Below are 18,436 nucleotides of genomic sequence, written 5' to 3'. Positions count from 1 at the left end.
CATCCTCATGAAATACATAAAGTGCATTATACATACAAATTAACTATGATATAAACAATATACTAATATTTCATACAGTTATATAAGATTATAATTTAGTATTTCTATATTCTTTATTTTATAATCTATTTATATATACAATTTTCTTTATTGTATACTGTATCCATCATTATTTCATGACATTTTATTTTTGAATACAGGTACTTGCCGAAAATAAAAATATAGATCAGAACATATGTTGATTTGAACATAAGTTGATTTGAATATTCCAAAGCATAAGCAGAATTCTATTTGAATGTAAACCAACATTAGACAGTCTCATAAACAAGCATTTTTATATTATTTCTAGACCAATGAATCTATTTCAGAACCATTCATCTTTTACTATTCACTGAATTGTACAATTCAAACGGTAATTTATATTCGACAAATAACGGATAAAATATTATTTACCTCCGTCATTTTTTATCTAGATAAGAATTTTGCTCATCTCTGTTGCAACCTCGCTTCATTGCTCTTTGGTATCGCGTTGCTCATTGTTGCCTTTTATGGAGTGAATTGCCGTGTACGTTTCACAGGCGCTTATCTGTCTTCTCGTAACTGGCAACCATTTGTCGGCGTCTACAATGTCATAGGTATAATTTTCTTCGAAAAGCAGATACATGCTCCGTTTGGCAACTGTGCACTAGCAGCCGCGCTCCATACTCGCTCGTGGCCTTCGACATCGTAAATCGTACGGCAGAATGTTCGATTTTTAATTGACTCGAACCTTTAATTGACTGATTCACCGTACATTTTGAATTATTCACGAGGGCACGGTTTATACGACAGACCTTTCGACAGAAATGAACACAAGTTATTCTAATTTTAGACGCCGAATAAAACCACCGTGACAGCGATTTATTCGGACAGCGATTCGAAGAAGCTTTTACTCGTACAGTACGAACATAATTCTATTTTATAATTCGAACTCTAATCTTTGTTCATCGAGTAATCTGTACCAGACCCGGACATATTTTAATTGAAGTGAAAATAAAAAATAGATATTTCAAGTAATTTACTTCGGACCGTTATTTTCAATAGAGTTATTTGGAAATAAAATTAATATCAATTCATTTGAAATAACAGCTATTTTAAGTAACATAGGAATGATCCTCAAAATAATGTGCAACGAGAACTATTTATTTTAAGAAATTTTTAAAGTAATTTGCGTGTTTTAAGGAGGTGGTTTCAAATTACATATACGATGTCTAAAAAATGTTGGAGGTCCTTGAAGGGGGTGGTTTGGGGGGTGATTTGAAACAATTTTTTCTCTAGCGAAAATGTTGTCCGCTCATTGTGCGCTCTGATTGGTCAGGGTTTTCTATTAATACCTCCTTAACGAAGCTTCAAAACAAAACAAAACAAAACGAACAAAAATAAAGAATTAAAAAACAACCCTTATTCTTCATTTTTGCCCATAGTTTCTATACACAAAGTTGCAAAAATTAGATTAACATTTAATAAAAAATAATACACAAAAGCAATAAATTTTCAATATGTTGTTTAAACAAATGATGTTTATTAAAATTTTCTTACGCAGAAAAATTCCCTATTTAAAGACCTACGACTGAGAAAAGAAAGCTTCCAATTACCTGCTTTAATATCGGAGATATTTCCTAAAATATATTTTGCACCTTTAACTCTGTAGGCTGTTATCACCCCTTTAACGCGATCGATAGCAGATACAAAGTAATACCTGTCAAATATTTTTTTGAGAACTATCTTACCAGATAAGATTTCATTAAAATCGACGTGTGTCGGTTCGATATGATCTCTTGCGAGCATTAGAACGAAAATACTTGCGATCTATTTGCATGTATGATATTCGGTGTTTCATCGCTCTGTTTGTCTTTTATGTTTGCTAAAGAAACCCAGAAACATCCGTGCCTACGTAACTTTTATTTCTGTGCATTTGCTCACGTGAACGTTTCCGTTACTCGCGAATAACAGTTGGCAACACCTATATTACCATAAATAAGCCATTACCACGTTTTTTTCTGCAACGACGCATTTAAACGCATTCCATTCTTAAATCCACCGATTACAACGTGTTACTAAATACGTAACATTATGTAAGTACACCGCTAATTGAATTTGCCATTCAGCGCGGGACGAGAATGAAAGGCTGCAAAATCCTCGAGTAAAATTGTCTCTATTCGACAGTTGTCATAGCGATCATTTTCAAATATGGGTACACAAACGTGTACAAATACAGTTTTTAATTTTTATTTCGTTCGTATTTTAAAGCAGCGTTCAATCGATATTGATGAAACGAGCAAATGAATGCATCATTGCCAAAAAGGGATGGTAAGGGTGCTCTTAAATGAAGGATAGTCTATAGAATACTGAATCAAAGAGAATTCTTTATATTGATTAATATGATAAGAGAATTACAAAGAAGAAACGATGATCTTCGAAACAAAATATGGGAATCATAAATATTTACAGCACAACGAAACAATAGGTGAAATACTATGTGTTAATTGAATTCGCGTCTGGAGTTTTCGAAATCGATTTCAAAATACACGATCTGAAGTGGGAAATGTTCCATTTCCTGGTTGGACGCAAGAAGAAACGTTCCACGTTCGATACCAAATTTAGACAAATACGCTGACCGTTTAAAAGGAAGTACTGGAAACTGTACACCGTAATAACAGCCTGATTTCTACGGAATCGCGGTTTTAAGAAGGCTGGATGAGACTCGTTCTGGTTTCGTTCACGTAATCGCGGTCTTAACACACCGAAGGTAATGGACGGAGTGTGAATCATAAATGTCGTCCATACTAGTCAAAGACCTCCATCGTCGTTCTAAAAGCTCTATTTAGTAGTGCCTAACAGCGTATCGTTTTTCTTCTCCTTGTAACGCACTTAACACTTTACGGACCACTGGTCGACTCGTCGATGCTTCGCTAACACTGCGCGACAAACGAGGAATCGAATAATCGTCTCTATCTACTCACGTCCGAGAAAAAAAAAATTCGAATTACAAAATGTTGAATATAAATATTGTATAAACTTTCATATTCAGCATTTTTCATTTATAAACGTTCAGTCGAATATTTGTTTATTATTAATAACCATAATTAAATACAAGAGAAATGTAATGGATTTATTATTCATTACTGAATTCGACACTTTCATTTCAAGTGGCGAGAATTTTAAATCAAACACTGGACATTTTTATATGAATTTCGAGTATAAGACGCACCTGAATTTTGGAGACAATTTTTCGAAGAAAAAAGTGCGTTTTATAGTCCATAGTTATTTAACATAAATTTAAGAATCTTAGGAATCTTAAAAGTCTTCAAGATTTTCAACAATATCAAGAATTATATTAATTCCTCATTAATTTTAAAAATATTCAGGACCTTTGAAATGTTCGACATTTCATTGCTTTCAAAAATTTTATCAAACATGTTAATATTAAAAATATCAAAGCCGTTAAGAATGTTTAGAAATATAAATAATTTTCAAGACTATTAATAAGTGTAAAAGCCGTAAAAATATTTAAAAATACGAAGAATTATTAAGAGTTCCAACAAATGTAAAAATTTGTAAGGTTTTCATCAACTGCAAGAATTCGAAAATCCATAGAAATCTTAAACATTTCAAGTACTTTAAGAATCTTCATGAATTTTAAACCGTAAGGTTCAAGAAATTCCAAGTCGTTTATGAAATTTCAAAATTACCATACGAGAATTTGAGAAATGTTATGAAATTTCAATCTTCCGCGAACTTTCTGTCACGAATCTAATTCGAAGCCCTTCTGTGAACGTTCGATCTATCTCCAAGCGTATCGCACGTACAGATATCATAGCATTGAAACAATAAACGCGGCACCAGAAGAGGAGCATGGAGCAACAACAACGTCGGGTGAAAGTGACAAAGAATTGCAGTAACCGCATTCCTCGATGAAAGTCGCCCACTCGTCGAAGCAAGCCGGTGGGTCTTCCTACTGGAAAAAAAAAAAAGAGAATCGTAATTAGAAGGCGCCATCGCCTCGTGCCACTAACTCAGCACCGTTCTAACGAGGCCAATTAGCACTTGATCCTACTTGAATTACGATCGCGCTACCGATCTGCCGGCATCGTGCTGCTGCGCTATCTCTTCTTGCCGCGGATTCATTAAAACGAATCTCTCGTTAGGCGTCGACCAGTATTATTCACGGTTGGCCAGTAAAAATCACGGACACTTTGTCTCGGTAAGTATTAGGGAGAGGAATGCGGGAGACAAGATCGCGAATTCCTCCGTGCAATAAGAGCCATCCGTTTTTATTGCGATTTTGTTGCGTCAACAGCGCTCGCCGAGCGCTCGGAATTGCTCGAGAAAAATATACTTTGCTACGTTTAAGTAATTTGTCTCGCACCGACGTCATTCTTACCCTCGTAACGCGAATCGGGTTTTAATCTTCCGTTTCCTGTCAAACATGATTTTTCTTCCACCTTCGAAGCCGTCTTGAAGTCGGGTGTGCATTCCATCGTTACCTTGTCTCAATTTCTCATGATTTTTTGTGTAGAGTAGGTGCGCTTCATTTTTATAGTAACGTGAGTAATCTGTGCGAAGCTGGCAGATCTCGTGGAAGCTAATAAGTAAAGGGTTAAATGGATTTTGATGAGATTTTCAATTTTTGCTTTAAACAAAAATAACGATTTTCTTGTTGGCTATATGTATAATTAGATCGAATGAGACTCATATACGTGGATTTACATGGTCAATTTTGCATTAAAAGGACAAAACAAAATCGTAAGAAATGCTTCATTTTCACCGTCGTGAACGATTTGTTGTACAACACGTTGTACAACGGGTTGTACAACGGATCGTGTCGTATGGAAGCCCGATTCGATGTTTTCATTGAAATTAAAAATAGGCTGGATAGGGAATACTTAATCGCTCGCCGATACACTCACACGCTTATGTGCAATCGGAATTACAGTAGCTCCATTCATTCCGCGTAACTCGATTAAGAATCCCACGTACGGCGCCAATACGTTCATCGTACCGTTCTAATTCCCTTCATAAAAATCGAATCGATACTTTTACTTGAAATTATCGAGAAAAATGTTTATTATAAATAATAACATACCTTCACTGACTAAGCTCGGGTCAGGTTAGGCTGCTATTCACTTCCTACTCATTTTGATTTTAAAATTCACAAGCGTTACCTTGATTTTAATGGAGATGGTCAATTCTTGTAAATATGAAACCAGGATTCAAATTTGCTTATACACATAAGTATTTAACGTATTGTCAGAACCGAACATAGTAAAGATGGCGTTAAGAATAGTACAAATATATATATAAGAAGCCAGCGTTTCTTGTATGGAAACATTTCCCTGGCACTTGTCATGGGTCCAAGTTCGAGTGCACAGCACTCTCTTACTGACGAGAATAGCACCCTCGCAAAGCATCGAGACACGAAGGATTATAAATAGATGAACCAGAGACGATATCACCCAATCGAACCTGTCCTTTGTCGCTTCGCACATTAGAGCTCCCTCGCCAGCTTTCTCGCAAACATGACGAAGTCCGTGAACCTTGGGAACGCGGCTTAACCCCGTTTGAACGTCATTTTTATCATAGTCACAGCTAACAGGGGACACTTCAGCTGGGACACTTCATTTCGGATAATATTCAGTAGAAATTCTGTGGAAATAAAAGACTTTTGCGTGAGTTATAAGAGGTACAAGGTTGAGATTAAAATGTATCTTCTAGAGTAGAAAAAGTTAATTAACGAATTATTTACTTATTCTTTGCTCGTGATGCATTGTTATTTAATTTTGTGATTGCTGCAATTGTAGGAAAGATGCACTGTGTACATTATATTATTAGAAAGGGTTCTTCAAAAAGAGCTTGAAGATATGATTTTTTTTTAAATAAAATATAAATGGGTTAGGGTAGTTGTCGTGAACACTTAAACGACTCTCATTTTGATTGTATTTGCCATTTGTGTTTCATTAAAAACCACGATTCGAAAATGCCCCATTTTGAACCCTCTTTATATTTATTTTATATAAAGTCACGTCATATCCTATCCAATGTGATAATAATATATACCTAATATATTCTAAAAGTTGAAAGAACTTTACATAAATTCTTCTTTCCCAAAAAGTATCCGAAGAGACACTTAATATTTGGCCTCCAAATGTGGTTTCCCTTTTTAAACCCTCTCTGTCTAACGTCGAAGAATTCACTCGACGGTCATTCTCTATGCTTCTTCGTACCTGAAAGCTCGAGGTTTTCGCTCGAAGTCCCGTCGCGTCGCGAAATTAAAGGCCACCTTTAGCGATCCTACGTTCGCATTCGCATGCACGCGAAGAAACGGCGGCGCCGATCGATGGCGCGCTTCATGCATCCTTTTTTCCTTGCTCGACACGGCTGGATCGTCGTCGACGACCTATTGATGTAATTGCGTGACTGGCAGCTCGTCTAAAGTGACCGATCGGCCGTCAGGGCCCCTTCGTCGGCGCTCATAACGTATGTACGTACGTGGCCATGTAGAAGAAGGCATGGCCACGGTCCTGGTACGGGGATCCCACCGGATATTCTCCCATACACGCATCGTTTTCTTACTGGCGTGCGCGCAGTTACGCGCCGCGTCTACGAGCTCTCCCGATTGAATCGACTCGGCGACCTTATCCATCGAATTTCGTGTCAGTCCAGAGGCCTTAGTATGAAACGAAATTGCTTTGTTTTCGAACAGATTGATCGATTTTGTGGGGCAGAGTTGATCTATTGAGAGGTTCGTTTAATTTGGACTTCTATGAGTTGGGTGAATTTTTAGGGAGTTCGTTTTAGGAAACTATTGAACGTGTTTGAAATTTTTTAAAGAATAGGTCGGCATATAGAAAATGCACATTAAATAAACTAAATAAATATATATATACTTTTAACACGTGTAACTGTCGATTTGGTCACCCTATATATGGTTCTCCAGTAATTGCTTTAACAGAGCACCAAGCCAGTCATGGTTTTTCGTCACTACGACGATGGTTTAAACGCACGCCTTGGGAAACCATCAGCGTTCAAATATTCTCTGAATCATTTCCTAGAATTATACAAGAGCCACCTTTAGTCACAGGTGATAATTCATTCGACAAATCGCTCTTTGTTCTCCCTAGCTATCAACGACGAATAGACCTCCAACTATCGCGGTTTCTAGGCACTCGTTCAATTTTCCTCACCTACCCTATCGCAATCGAATGTCGAGGCACAGTTCAATCAGAAACTTCTATGTCTTCGGCAAGAATCCGACCTATTCTTCGGGAATTAGTTTCCACAAAGCCTTTTAATTGCTGTCCACAAAAAAGCTGACTCGGGACTTTTCTATCGACTCGCTTTCGATCGATCGGTATTTTTCTATCGAATTTCTCACGAAACAACGACGATGATACAGCTCGTTAGCAATTGCTTTCACGAATGCCGACACAGTGTTTCTATTGTGGGATTTGTAAAGGTCAGAGCTCTTGATGCAGCTTCGATCATGGTGTAGCGACGTTTCGCGAAAGCTGTGGGTGTGATACAAGTCTATGATCATTGGTTTCATTCACTTGTGATACAGCGTTTAGAAGTGATCGTAGAGAACAATAGAAAAAATATGTTAACTTATAGAAAATATACTTCAAATAAAATGAAATAATGTATTGTCACATATTTTGATGGCAGAAAGAAATAGTCTGTAAAATTATAAATACTAACATCATAAATTTAAAATATAAATACAAAAGCGAAATCTTCAAATGATTATGAAGAAACATTTGGATTTGTAGAAGAAATAATTTGTTAAAGAATAGATCGACGTATAGAAAATGGACATTAAATAGAGTAAATAAATATGAAATAAAATACTATATCGTCACATATTGTGATGACAGAAAGAAATGGACTTCTAATAAATACTAAAGTACTGCATTTAAAATAACAATAATTAGAATATTCTTTCACTATTCGAAGTGACCATTGCCAAAAACTATATCGATAACAGGTATTTGCATCAATAGTAATGGTTTCAGCCAGGATAATACGCGCAATCGAATATTCTTATTTAAAAAATGGAGAAATTGAAGATTTCGACAAGAGATTCCATATAGAACGCAGCAGTTCCGACAGAGCTTGTTGCACACAAAGTCGCGTGCATAATTCATAAACCACGGTTAATGAATGCCAATAATTACATCGTCGCGAACGTAACCTTGAGCGAGTGAAATGTAGAATCCAGCATGGAACAGCGAGAAGGGTTTTGTTGCTTCTGTAGATTGATAATGCCCGATTGCCGGTTAATGGCAGCAACTCGTCGCGATTACGTTGGCGCAGCTTTGACGAGTGAGCATAGCTTATTGACGCTAACGCCAAGTGTCGGGCTGAGATTAATCTTTCCGGCTGAGATCACATTCGTGTAGATCGATCTTTCTCGCTAGTTCTGCGCGAACGTGGAAGTACAATTCGTTTCCTCTTCGTGGAAGAGAATTTATTTGCAAGGTTGCAAATGGAAATGATCGATGTGATGCGTAAACTATTTCATCGTGCGTTCATAGCAGAAAATATGTAATTTTGTTTTGGTTTATTAGGCTGGTTACGTTTCGATCACCTGGTATGTGACATTATTATAGATAGATTCATTTTTATTTGGACATTGGGGCGTCCATCGATATAATAAATGGTCTCCTTAAGCTGGTAACGTTTCAATCATCTGGTATACCAGGTGTAGATTATTATAGATAGCCACCTTTGTTCGCATTAAGATTTTTTTTTTTTTGCGTTGAGTAGGTAGGCACATATATTGGAAAAGAGGAATTTATTTGGTTTTCCTTAGTTGTGATATATCATGATCACAATCTTCAAAAACCAAAGAAAGAAAATTGTAGAATAAGTGATATTGTTACCATCAATGAATGAAAGCATGAATTTTATTTACGATGGAATACAACATATGCCATAAAAATAAAAGGAATTTACATTGTTTTTCTCGGGACGATACTATGATCACAATATTCAAAAACAAAATTATGAAAATTGTAGAATCGTTACCATCAGTGGTTGCAACCATGAATTTCATCCCTGATGAAATATATTATATTCCACAACAATTACAGGAATTTACATAGTTTTCCATGGGACGATACCATGATCATAATCTTCAAAAGCAAAACTAGGAAGATTATAGAATAGATAATTTCGTCACCATCATTGACTATCAGCACAAATTTTATCCTCGATGTAATATATTATGTTCCTTAAAAATTAAGATAGATGAACGATCGATCCGTAAAACGGTACCCACGATCAAAGTGTAATAGTACCTTTGTAGCTTTCGGAGAAATACTTCGCTCGCCTCCGGGCGAATTTTCCACGGTTATCGTTTCCACGTCTCGTAGCCGTGTCCGCTTCCTACGATTACGATTTTTATCGCTCCCTCGTAGCCGGCCGATTTCCTATAATTTTCACTTTTTCCACCCGTTAAACCAGTTTAAACGTCGCGTCCGTGGCGCGCGCGACGCTTACGAGTTTGACAGACCGTTTTATCCGCGACTGATCCTATTTCACGTGCTCCAGCGGCAATTACGTGTCATCGAGAAAAAGGCGGGGGTTATTATAGACGTTCTTCTGGTAATTCGCTCTTTCCGTCTCCCAGTCTCCGTCTGCAAGAATGCCCTTTTGCAATCGTAGAAATATCACCGTTTCTTCGCCGCCTCGGGGCCCGTGATGTGATTATTTCAGCAAAGAATGGCAGCTGCCTCTGACGCCGTAAGATGAGAAAATGAAGAAAACAGGCGCAGAAGATGTATCACAGGAAATTTATTTTTCCTGAGACTAATGATGTTACAGTTCGTACTAGGACAGACATTTCCAGATAGGTCCAGAAAATATGTTTTTTTATACGTACAGCAATTATTAAACATATCTGGACATTATGGCATCCGGTTATGGTGAACAGCAGTTGGAAGTCACGTAAAAAAACTAAAGTAATACAGTTTAAAATATTAGGTTGGCCGAACAGTTCGTTGAGATTTTAACACACAAATAAACAGATATTTTTGTTAGACAAGAAGGATGAGTGACGAAGGATAAAATCCTGAGTGGTCCTCGGCTTGTTTCGATTGTCAAACGTGGTCAAACCTGATCAAACCTGGTCAAACGTACACAGAGAGTTTCAGATCGAATGACATATTGTTGTTCTCGAGAAATAAACGTGTTTTACAGCACTTTTTGTAGGGGTCTAAAATTTATTAGCCAATTAGGGCAAGAAATGGGAGGCCAATTACATCGGATGGTCTATTTCCAGAAACGTCAAACACAATTATCGCGTGAGACGTCTGAAAGGGGTTCCAAACGGACGCGACGCGACGCAGGAAGTAAAAGACCTTGCCGAGAGAAAGAGGTTTTAGTTTCGTTTCACGTGCCAGCAACTTTATAGTGTAGTCTCGAACCGTACGGAAGTTCTTTTACGCCCATCGCTGCGCATCGTGGCTCACGATGAGAATGCAGAAATTGCAACTACGAGATACACATACGGGGACCATTTTCTATGGTTTTTCATATGTTTCTAGCGAAATCTTTGTCGAATATTCTTGAAACTAAAAATTACTTCGAGCTGCGACTGAGGATCAGAAATTTTGCAAAGGGCTTTTAGAATGGGGCATTTGCAGCCTTTTTCGTATAACGTGAAAATACATATAGACGCAAACATTCGTACACGAATAATAAGGCAACTTTCGAAGTAGGTAAAATTTTTAAATTCCAAATGGCGAATTCAATATGGCCGACATTTATATTACAAATTTATTAGATTTGCGTAAAAATTAGTAAATCATAGTTTTTGCGGTCGCTGATTACGAATCTGACATCAAAATATCGAAATTAAAAATTCAATATGGCCGATATATACATATATTACAAATCTATTAAATTTGCGTAAAAATTGGTACCTTATGGTTTTTGTGGTCGCTAATTACAAATATGACATCCAATTTCGAAATTGATACATGAAAACAAAAATATTATTCTCACAGCCAACAAAGAAATCTATCCTAACTTCTTTTTCAAAAATAAACTAATTAATTCTTCAGCGTGCACTTTTAAACAAAAGTGATCCCTGATGAGGTTAGAATAAATAAATACTGATTTCGGACAAATAATTAATTTCCCCTTATCAAATGGCTTTATAAGTTTAATTCTGTCGTAATCAAATTCGATTCTGTTAGGGCTACGAACCACGAGATAAAATTTCCTGGAAACGACACCAGGGACTCGAACGAGAAACTGATGGATCGTTCCTTGGATCCCGCGAGCCGAGCGGGGTAAACGAATCGCGAAGGCGTCACGGCAGGAAGATCGATCCGGGATTAATGATGCATACGCGTATTCCTCGTACTGGCTAGCGAGTGCGTGGCGATGGGCCTTTGAAGCGATGCCTACTCGACTTCCTAGTCGATAACTCGACACTTGACCTCGGGTGTCACGATGCAAAGCGGTTCACAAATATGTTGGCGCGAAATGTTTCGGGCTTTCTCGTCAGAATGCTGGTTTTCTAATGGAAATTCAATTTTTCCTTCAAATGATAGAATTATTACTCGACTGAGATCTAAGGGTTTTCGTTAAATTTGTTGTGTAACCCGTAGAAGCCTGATTTTTCAAATAAAATTTTAAAAAATATCAATGTATTTATTATTTAAACAATTTTGACACCTGTCGTTTATTCTTAAGTTTTGTTCAAAAGAGCATTATGCAATGGTTCGATTTAAAAGTCAGGTATCAAATTTGAAAATTAGGGTATTTAAGGGTGAAAATATTACTTCAACTCAGTGCTATGTGATTATTGGGACTTTACTGCGGATTTTATACATTTATGGCGTATCAGACATTTTTAATACAAACAATATGGCATAATGCAATTTAATATAACGCATTATTAATATTTTATTTAGTACAAAAATATATATTCTCGAAAGGTTCAGATGTACTTGTTTTCTCTTATTTTACGTCAGGGTATGAAGAAAATAATTCATCAAATAATTAATTTATGAAATAGATTCTACACACAAATACTTTAATCGTAACACAGTATAATATATTATATATGCATTTTCCTTTAACATACAGTATAAAAAAAAAAAAAAAAAATTGAACTCAGAGGATACCATCCTATAGTTCTCAAACGATAAAATTCATTAAAATTTTCACATGGCACTCGCTGAGATTGAAATACTCTAATTGACAAAGGTCAGACCGATGTCGCACCAATCAGTTTTTATTCGCACAACGAACTTACAAGTTCAAATGTTACGAAGATTAGGGCCCCGTTCGGAGAACGATCTCAATTATCGGAGGTACCCAGTTACATTCGTGGGCAAGGGTCCGTTCAAACGAAACGGCCGAGATATGAAGTCTCTGTTTCGAACAGCGAAGGACGATATGGTATATAATTGCGTGTTTCCGTTTCAGGGTACTGGGGATACCACAGGCAGGGATGGTGTCAAGCTGGATTGGGCGCTGCCATGTCCAAGGTAAGTGGACCGTAGAAGTAAAGCTACCGGAGTCCTAAATATTCCACTCGCGATAAATGTAGGGAAAATTATATTACACGTAGAAAAATATACACTAGGTAGAGAAAGCATCGACACACTCATTTCTCTTTAATGCTTTCAGTACTAGGCATACTCGTGCAAATAATTATTCAACTAAAATTTAATTCTTATACAATCGAAAACTGTGTAATCTAACATTTGAGTCGGTATTTAGTTTTACAACCTGATCAAAATTCACGAATCTTATCTAGACTTGTTTTTGTTTAAAACATGATCTTCGGAATTAATTTTTAAATTGATTATATCTATCACAAGATTCACCTAACTCTCAAACTTACAAATTTCATATCCAGGAAAAGAAAATAACGTACAGTACCTTAAGACAATCCAAATTTTGCCCTTATTGTAACAAACAAGCCCGGACGAATAGGTGCAATAATAAATATAAAACAGATTGCGTATCCAAAATAAAATAAAGAAAAAACAAACAAACGAACAAACAATCCATGTTTCCTCTACAATGCAACCCGAACACCGAGATCCCCAGGTGCATCAGAACGCGGTTCGAAAACGACGCGCGCCGACTCCACAGATCACCGGGGCAACAAAGAGTTCCCTGCGCGCACGCCGCGTCGCCTCGAAGCCGAGGGGGCCCGGGATTAAAATTCAGACACGAAACTATTGAAGTCAACGAGTGAAGCCAAATACGAGCTTTCGTTTGCGCAGTTTAACTGTGTTTACGTACGGGGAATATAAATACGGTAACCCCACGTGTCCCGGCGGTTTGCCGTATTCCGAAAGAGTTAAGAGGCGACACGAGGGGTCGGCGAGAGAGAGAGCCGAATATGGCCAGGAATGTGAATTCCTACCTTACGCACCTTCCGAGCAGACATTCGTATTCGTGGTGGATGCGAGGTATAGAGGCAATCGGCGGCCTCTCGTATACGATTGTCTTGTCGAAAGCTCGATTTTCTGGCCGTCGGCAGATCCTGAGGACCGATGGGGCCCCGGGTACCGTAGGCGTCGGTCACACTTTTTACTCGATTCCACCGAGATGAATCTCGAACCGCGCGCACCCTGAACGCCGTAGAACGTTTGTTCCACCTGCACGATCCACCGTGATACCTTCTTCGTCGGGTTCCCTCCGCGATAAGTATCAGGGTGCAATAGGTACAAATTCGAAATTGGTATGTTAGTGGTTTATTTCCAACGGAGCACGGGGAAAAGGGACGCGCCTTTTACGTGAAACGTATGAAGAATTCGTTTCGGGGCGAATGGATTGACCTGGTCGGCGACGGGGTGAGTCTGGGATGAGTTAATTTTTTGGTGAAGGTGGCTTTGCGAAGGGAAATGGATCTGGAAAGGCTTGAAGTATGGAAGCTTTTGAGTTATTAACCCTTCGATCGCGGAATAATTTTTGCTGGAAATTGTGAGAGGTAGGGGTGTAAATTTTAAAAAAATTTCAGCTTACAGGGAATGATAAGACGGAACTTTTTTGTATTTACAGTTTATTCATACAACGTTTAGTTTCAGAGATAAAAATTCAGAACTTAGAAGACATTTTTCCTTAAAATTCAATTTTTGCAAAGAACTTCTAACTTTACAATTTTTATTTTCGAAACTAAGCGTCTTATGAATAAATTGTAAATACAAAAAAGTTCCATCTTATCATTCTCTATAAATTGATATTTTTTTTAAATCGATGTAACAAATACAAACATTTCTTTGAGTCATGAAATTTTTTCTGAAATTCAATTTATGCAACGACCTTCCCACTTTTCAATTTTTATTTTCGAAACTAAGCTTCCTATGAATATACTGTAAATACAAAAAAGTTCCATCTTATTATCCTTTATAAGTTGAAATTTTTTTCAAAATTGATTTAACGAATACAAACATTTCTTTGAGCCCATTTCTTGAGGACATATGTATACCCCATTCGCAGTCAATGGGTTAACTTCTTCACGCCCTTGGCCATATATGTGGACGTTTAATTTTTTATAATTATAATTACTGTCAGAAGAATAATTGGCAGAACTATTACTTATAATAATGGGAACAAGCCTTAAAAATTTCAAATTTTTATCTTAATTATTTCCTTGTCCAGTAAATATGAAGCTATTTTCTTTACTTAAAATTTTTGCAATACTATCTTAAATGTTTTAAATATAAATTGTTGTTGAAAGAAGAATTTTGATATACTAAATTTTTCAATTACATTAAGAAGAATTTTCGACGTCTTCGACATCGAAGGACGAATTTTAAGGATTACAAGACACGCATTTCCATGAACCGCGTGACCCAGGGGCTTCGATTCGATCTCGCCGCGAGCAAGAAGCTCAGAGTGCCTGCACACGAAGCTCAATCCGCGCGGGGAGCAGCGTTATCGCGCAGCGGGACAGCTTCGATTGCCAGCAAAGAAATAGTGAGACAATTCCGCGGCCACTCAGCCGGCTATCTTGCCACGGATGTATAATTCAGAATTGTCCGGCTATATGGCAGATGTTTAATGCATGCTACGGTCCGTGGCCGGTTCTAACTTCGTCGGTGCATTCAATGTTAATACCCCACCCCCGCAGCCGAAACGCTCAATCCGTGGCTTTTACCCACGGTCCACCAGTCCCTGGAACGGCTCCTCCGCGATGATTTTAGGCAAATTCGATTCTTGCTCGCGCCCCGTTTCACCCTCGCCTCCCCGCCTCTTGTCTTCATCCTACCTTTTCGGAGTCGGCCGTTGTCACGCCCCGGCGCAGCTGGGGAGCGCCGGCGAATTTTAATGGGGCGTTTAACTCTCCGATTAAGATGTGCCTCCTTTTTGGCAGGATTCGCGAAAGTTTCAGGTCGTGTCTGTAGAGTTCGAGGAATGACGTTGTCATTCTTTGTCGTTATTTGGTATTCCTTTGGCTATTTTACTGGCTGAGCAACCGTTGAATTCAAAGTCGTTAATGTTTACTTTCTTTGTTTATATTTCTATTTCTACCGCGATCGATTCAACTACTGGTCTTAAAGATGCTTTACTGAATTAAGAACGAAAATACAGGGTGTCCCGGAATTAGTGTAAGAACCGGAAATAGGTAGCTGAGGCGATTCTGAACGAGAATTCCTTTTGCCGAAATGTCGAATGGTGCTTCGTTTTTGAATTGTTAACGAAAAACCACGGACCAATCACAGTGTCCGAGTAGCGCGCGCTTAGGTGCGAGAGCATAGGCTCGAGCTGCGATTGGCTGGCTATCAGCTGAGAGCGCGCTGCATTATTAGCCCTAAACATAATAGGTAACAAGTTATTTCACTTCATTACTTGAAAATTATCTTAACGTATAATAACGCGTAATAATATTTTGTAGTATAATACCTGTTTCCAACAGTACCATATTGGTACTTGGAATATTTCAATACCATACAGTATCCAAGTAGTTGTTTCAATCCTACTCAGTCTATTCAGCCCTCCTATTTAAATAAATTTGTTTGCATTAAACGGAGCGAGCACAAAATTGTTTTCTTACGGATTCGAAGAGCGCATAAATAGTGCATTATTATGCAATTTTTTCCTTAAATTTTATTTAGGTGGACTAGCTAGCCAGACGTCGATATTTAGGCAAATCTAGTTCCTACTTAGCTCAAAACGCAGTCCGTTTTCAATATTTTTCAGTTCGAAACGATCGGCTGTCTCTAAACAGATTGAATTACTAGGGGAATCCCCGCTTGCACTAAATCTCGAGGTCCGTGATTTAGGAGCCTCCTCGACGCCATTGAGTATGCAATCGACCATCGATCTTCACGTTAAACCGCCGCTCACGGTATCTACCTCTGTTGTACCTGGTTCCGCGCGTTATCCCTCGATCTACAGAGGATCTAGTCAAGATCGATTGATATCCGGCCGATATCGATCTATACGACTCGGCTGGGCATCGATCCTCGTTCGCTGAACGCGTACCCTCGCGTTTATCGGACCGAAAATAACTCTAGGGAGGTCCTCTCGTGAAATCTTAATGCTCCAACGGAATTCCAGGTTCGCGACATCGTTCGATATCCAGTTCGATAGAGATTTATCTGTCGGGATAGATCGGCGGAAAGTAGTGCTCGAGGAGCGCTCGATGGTCGCGAATAAACTCCCAACGGTTGCAAAATTATTGCTCGAGCACGAGAAATGTTCGATGGGCAGCGATTGTCGAGATTCGGATAGTAGATGAGGGAAGGAATGTGTTATTTTTTGCAAATATTTAATTCTATATTGGAACAAAAATACATTGAAGTTTTCGAAAGACATTGTTATAAATTTACGTTATTGAAATTTTTATTAGGCTGTGGTATACTTCCTAAAAAAAATTAATTCGTCGTTGAAAACATTTGCACTCTGCATTCGGAATGATGCTGCATTCAATTTTTTAATAATTTACGAGTATTCAATCAGATTTAAAAATTCTGAATTTTCAGGTATTGGAATTTTTTCTTCTCTCTTTCTACAACATTCTTTGATTTAATTTCGATACAATAATCTTCCAATGAGTGATCAAAAAAGTATACCATTCAAAAATAAATATTTGAATATTTCCAAGACTATCTAGCAGAAACTAAGTTATAACATTAAAATTATTTCAAGTATAAATGTATCGGAAGCGAAAGGTTCTAAAAGACACGATTTCGTTGTAGCTCGTAAAGTTCTCAAGACACTTCCCATAACATTACTCGGGACAGACCTAGGACCACCCTCTTCGGTATCTGGAATCGACCCCGAGGGCACTCGACCAACAATACGAAGCTAAAATACAGCAGCGTTCACTCGACTTTTACGTTATCATACTTGAAAGGGACTCTCGCTTTCGCAATTGAGAAAAACTACTTCCGTCCGAACGGCGCTTTCATTTTCCTCTTAGGAGCGCAACAGCTGGTCGCTTTGTCTGTCATCGGGGCCCCGTTTCTTGTCGGCGAGTTCGTGCAATCTCTCTCTGCATAGCATTCGGCATCCACTTCATCCGCGAGAGCTCTCGCTCGCACGATATGGATGCATTTTAATTGTTAAGCATGCAAGGTTGTCGAGAAGTTCGAGAATACGTTTGACGTTCGATAACTTTCACGTTTACAAATGTTATGAGATTGTTGGTGTACAATTTTTGAATTTCTTTATTTATTACGAACAAATAAAGAAAAAAAAAAAAAAAAAAAGCCGATGCTAAAACCTGTACTTTTTCGGAAGCCGTTGGAGTCGTTGGAGAACTTATTGGCCGGCCGAAATGTGTGCATACGCGTGCAGTCGATGGCATAAATTTCACCGTGGTCCCATACATATTTGAGCAACCGGTTATATTTTAATCTCGCATGGCGGTTTCCTCCCCCTCGCGATCGGCGCCGGAATACAACTCGTGCCGGTCGTGTTTCGTGTAGACCGAAGCTGAAACCCTGAGCGCCATTGTCTCGGTTGCAAATTTTTCGCGTGTAGAAGCATCGAGTCAGCGCTACTCCATAGGGGGTACATCGTGTCGGTTTCTTCTGTTGCGCATGTTCCAGGCCGCTTCTGTGTCCGACCGTGTCGTACGAGTTCGCCGGACAAATGCACGTATTTGCTTGGCTACCGGTTCGCTAATATCTCCGGTGTGGAACCTGTCGGGTTACGGGGGTTGCAAAACCGCTTGGGGACGGGGAGCTTCTTCTTTGGCTGGGGTGAATTAATTCTTTCACGTGTACTGAGAGTTCTCAATAGTACTGGATGTCTTTAGATTTTTGTAGGATATTGGATATTAGATGGGGAAGATGTTGAAGGATGTAGAAGTCAAGTCATAGGAGATTTGGATTTATGAACGTTTAACTTATGAAGGGTTAACTCATGAGTCATAGAAGTTAAATTATAGAAGTTTTCGATTTATGAGAGTTCGACT

General features: G+C 38.3%; 1 protein-coding gene across 2 annotated transcripts in view; it reads left to right on the top strand.

The window, feature by feature from the left end:
* Positions 1 to 18,436, top strand: part of LOC128886141 (integrin alpha-PS2-like) — a 111,668-nt gene that overhangs the window by 66,219 nt on the left and 27,013 nt on the right. For both annotated transcript variants that reach the window (XM_054140765.1, XM_054140756.1), the window contains exon 5: positions 12,481 to 12,542. In XM_054140765.1, coding sequence (XP_053996740.1) covers positions 12,481 to 12,542 — 62 coding nt within the window. The remainder of the gene's footprint in view (positions 1 to 12,480; positions 12,543 to 18,436) is intronic.

This window comes from Hylaeus anthracinus, unplaced genomic scaffold (genome assembly GCF_026225885.1).
Source record: "Hylaeus anthracinus isolate JK02 unplaced genomic scaffold, UHH_iyHylAnth1.0_haploid 0, whole genome shotgun sequence".
NCBI lineage: Eukaryota > Metazoa > Arthropoda > Insecta > Hymenoptera > Colletidae > Hylaeus > Hylaeus anthracinus.
The sequence above is the reverse complement of the archived record's forward strand: the minus strand, read 5'-3'. Positions and strand labels throughout refer to the sequence as shown.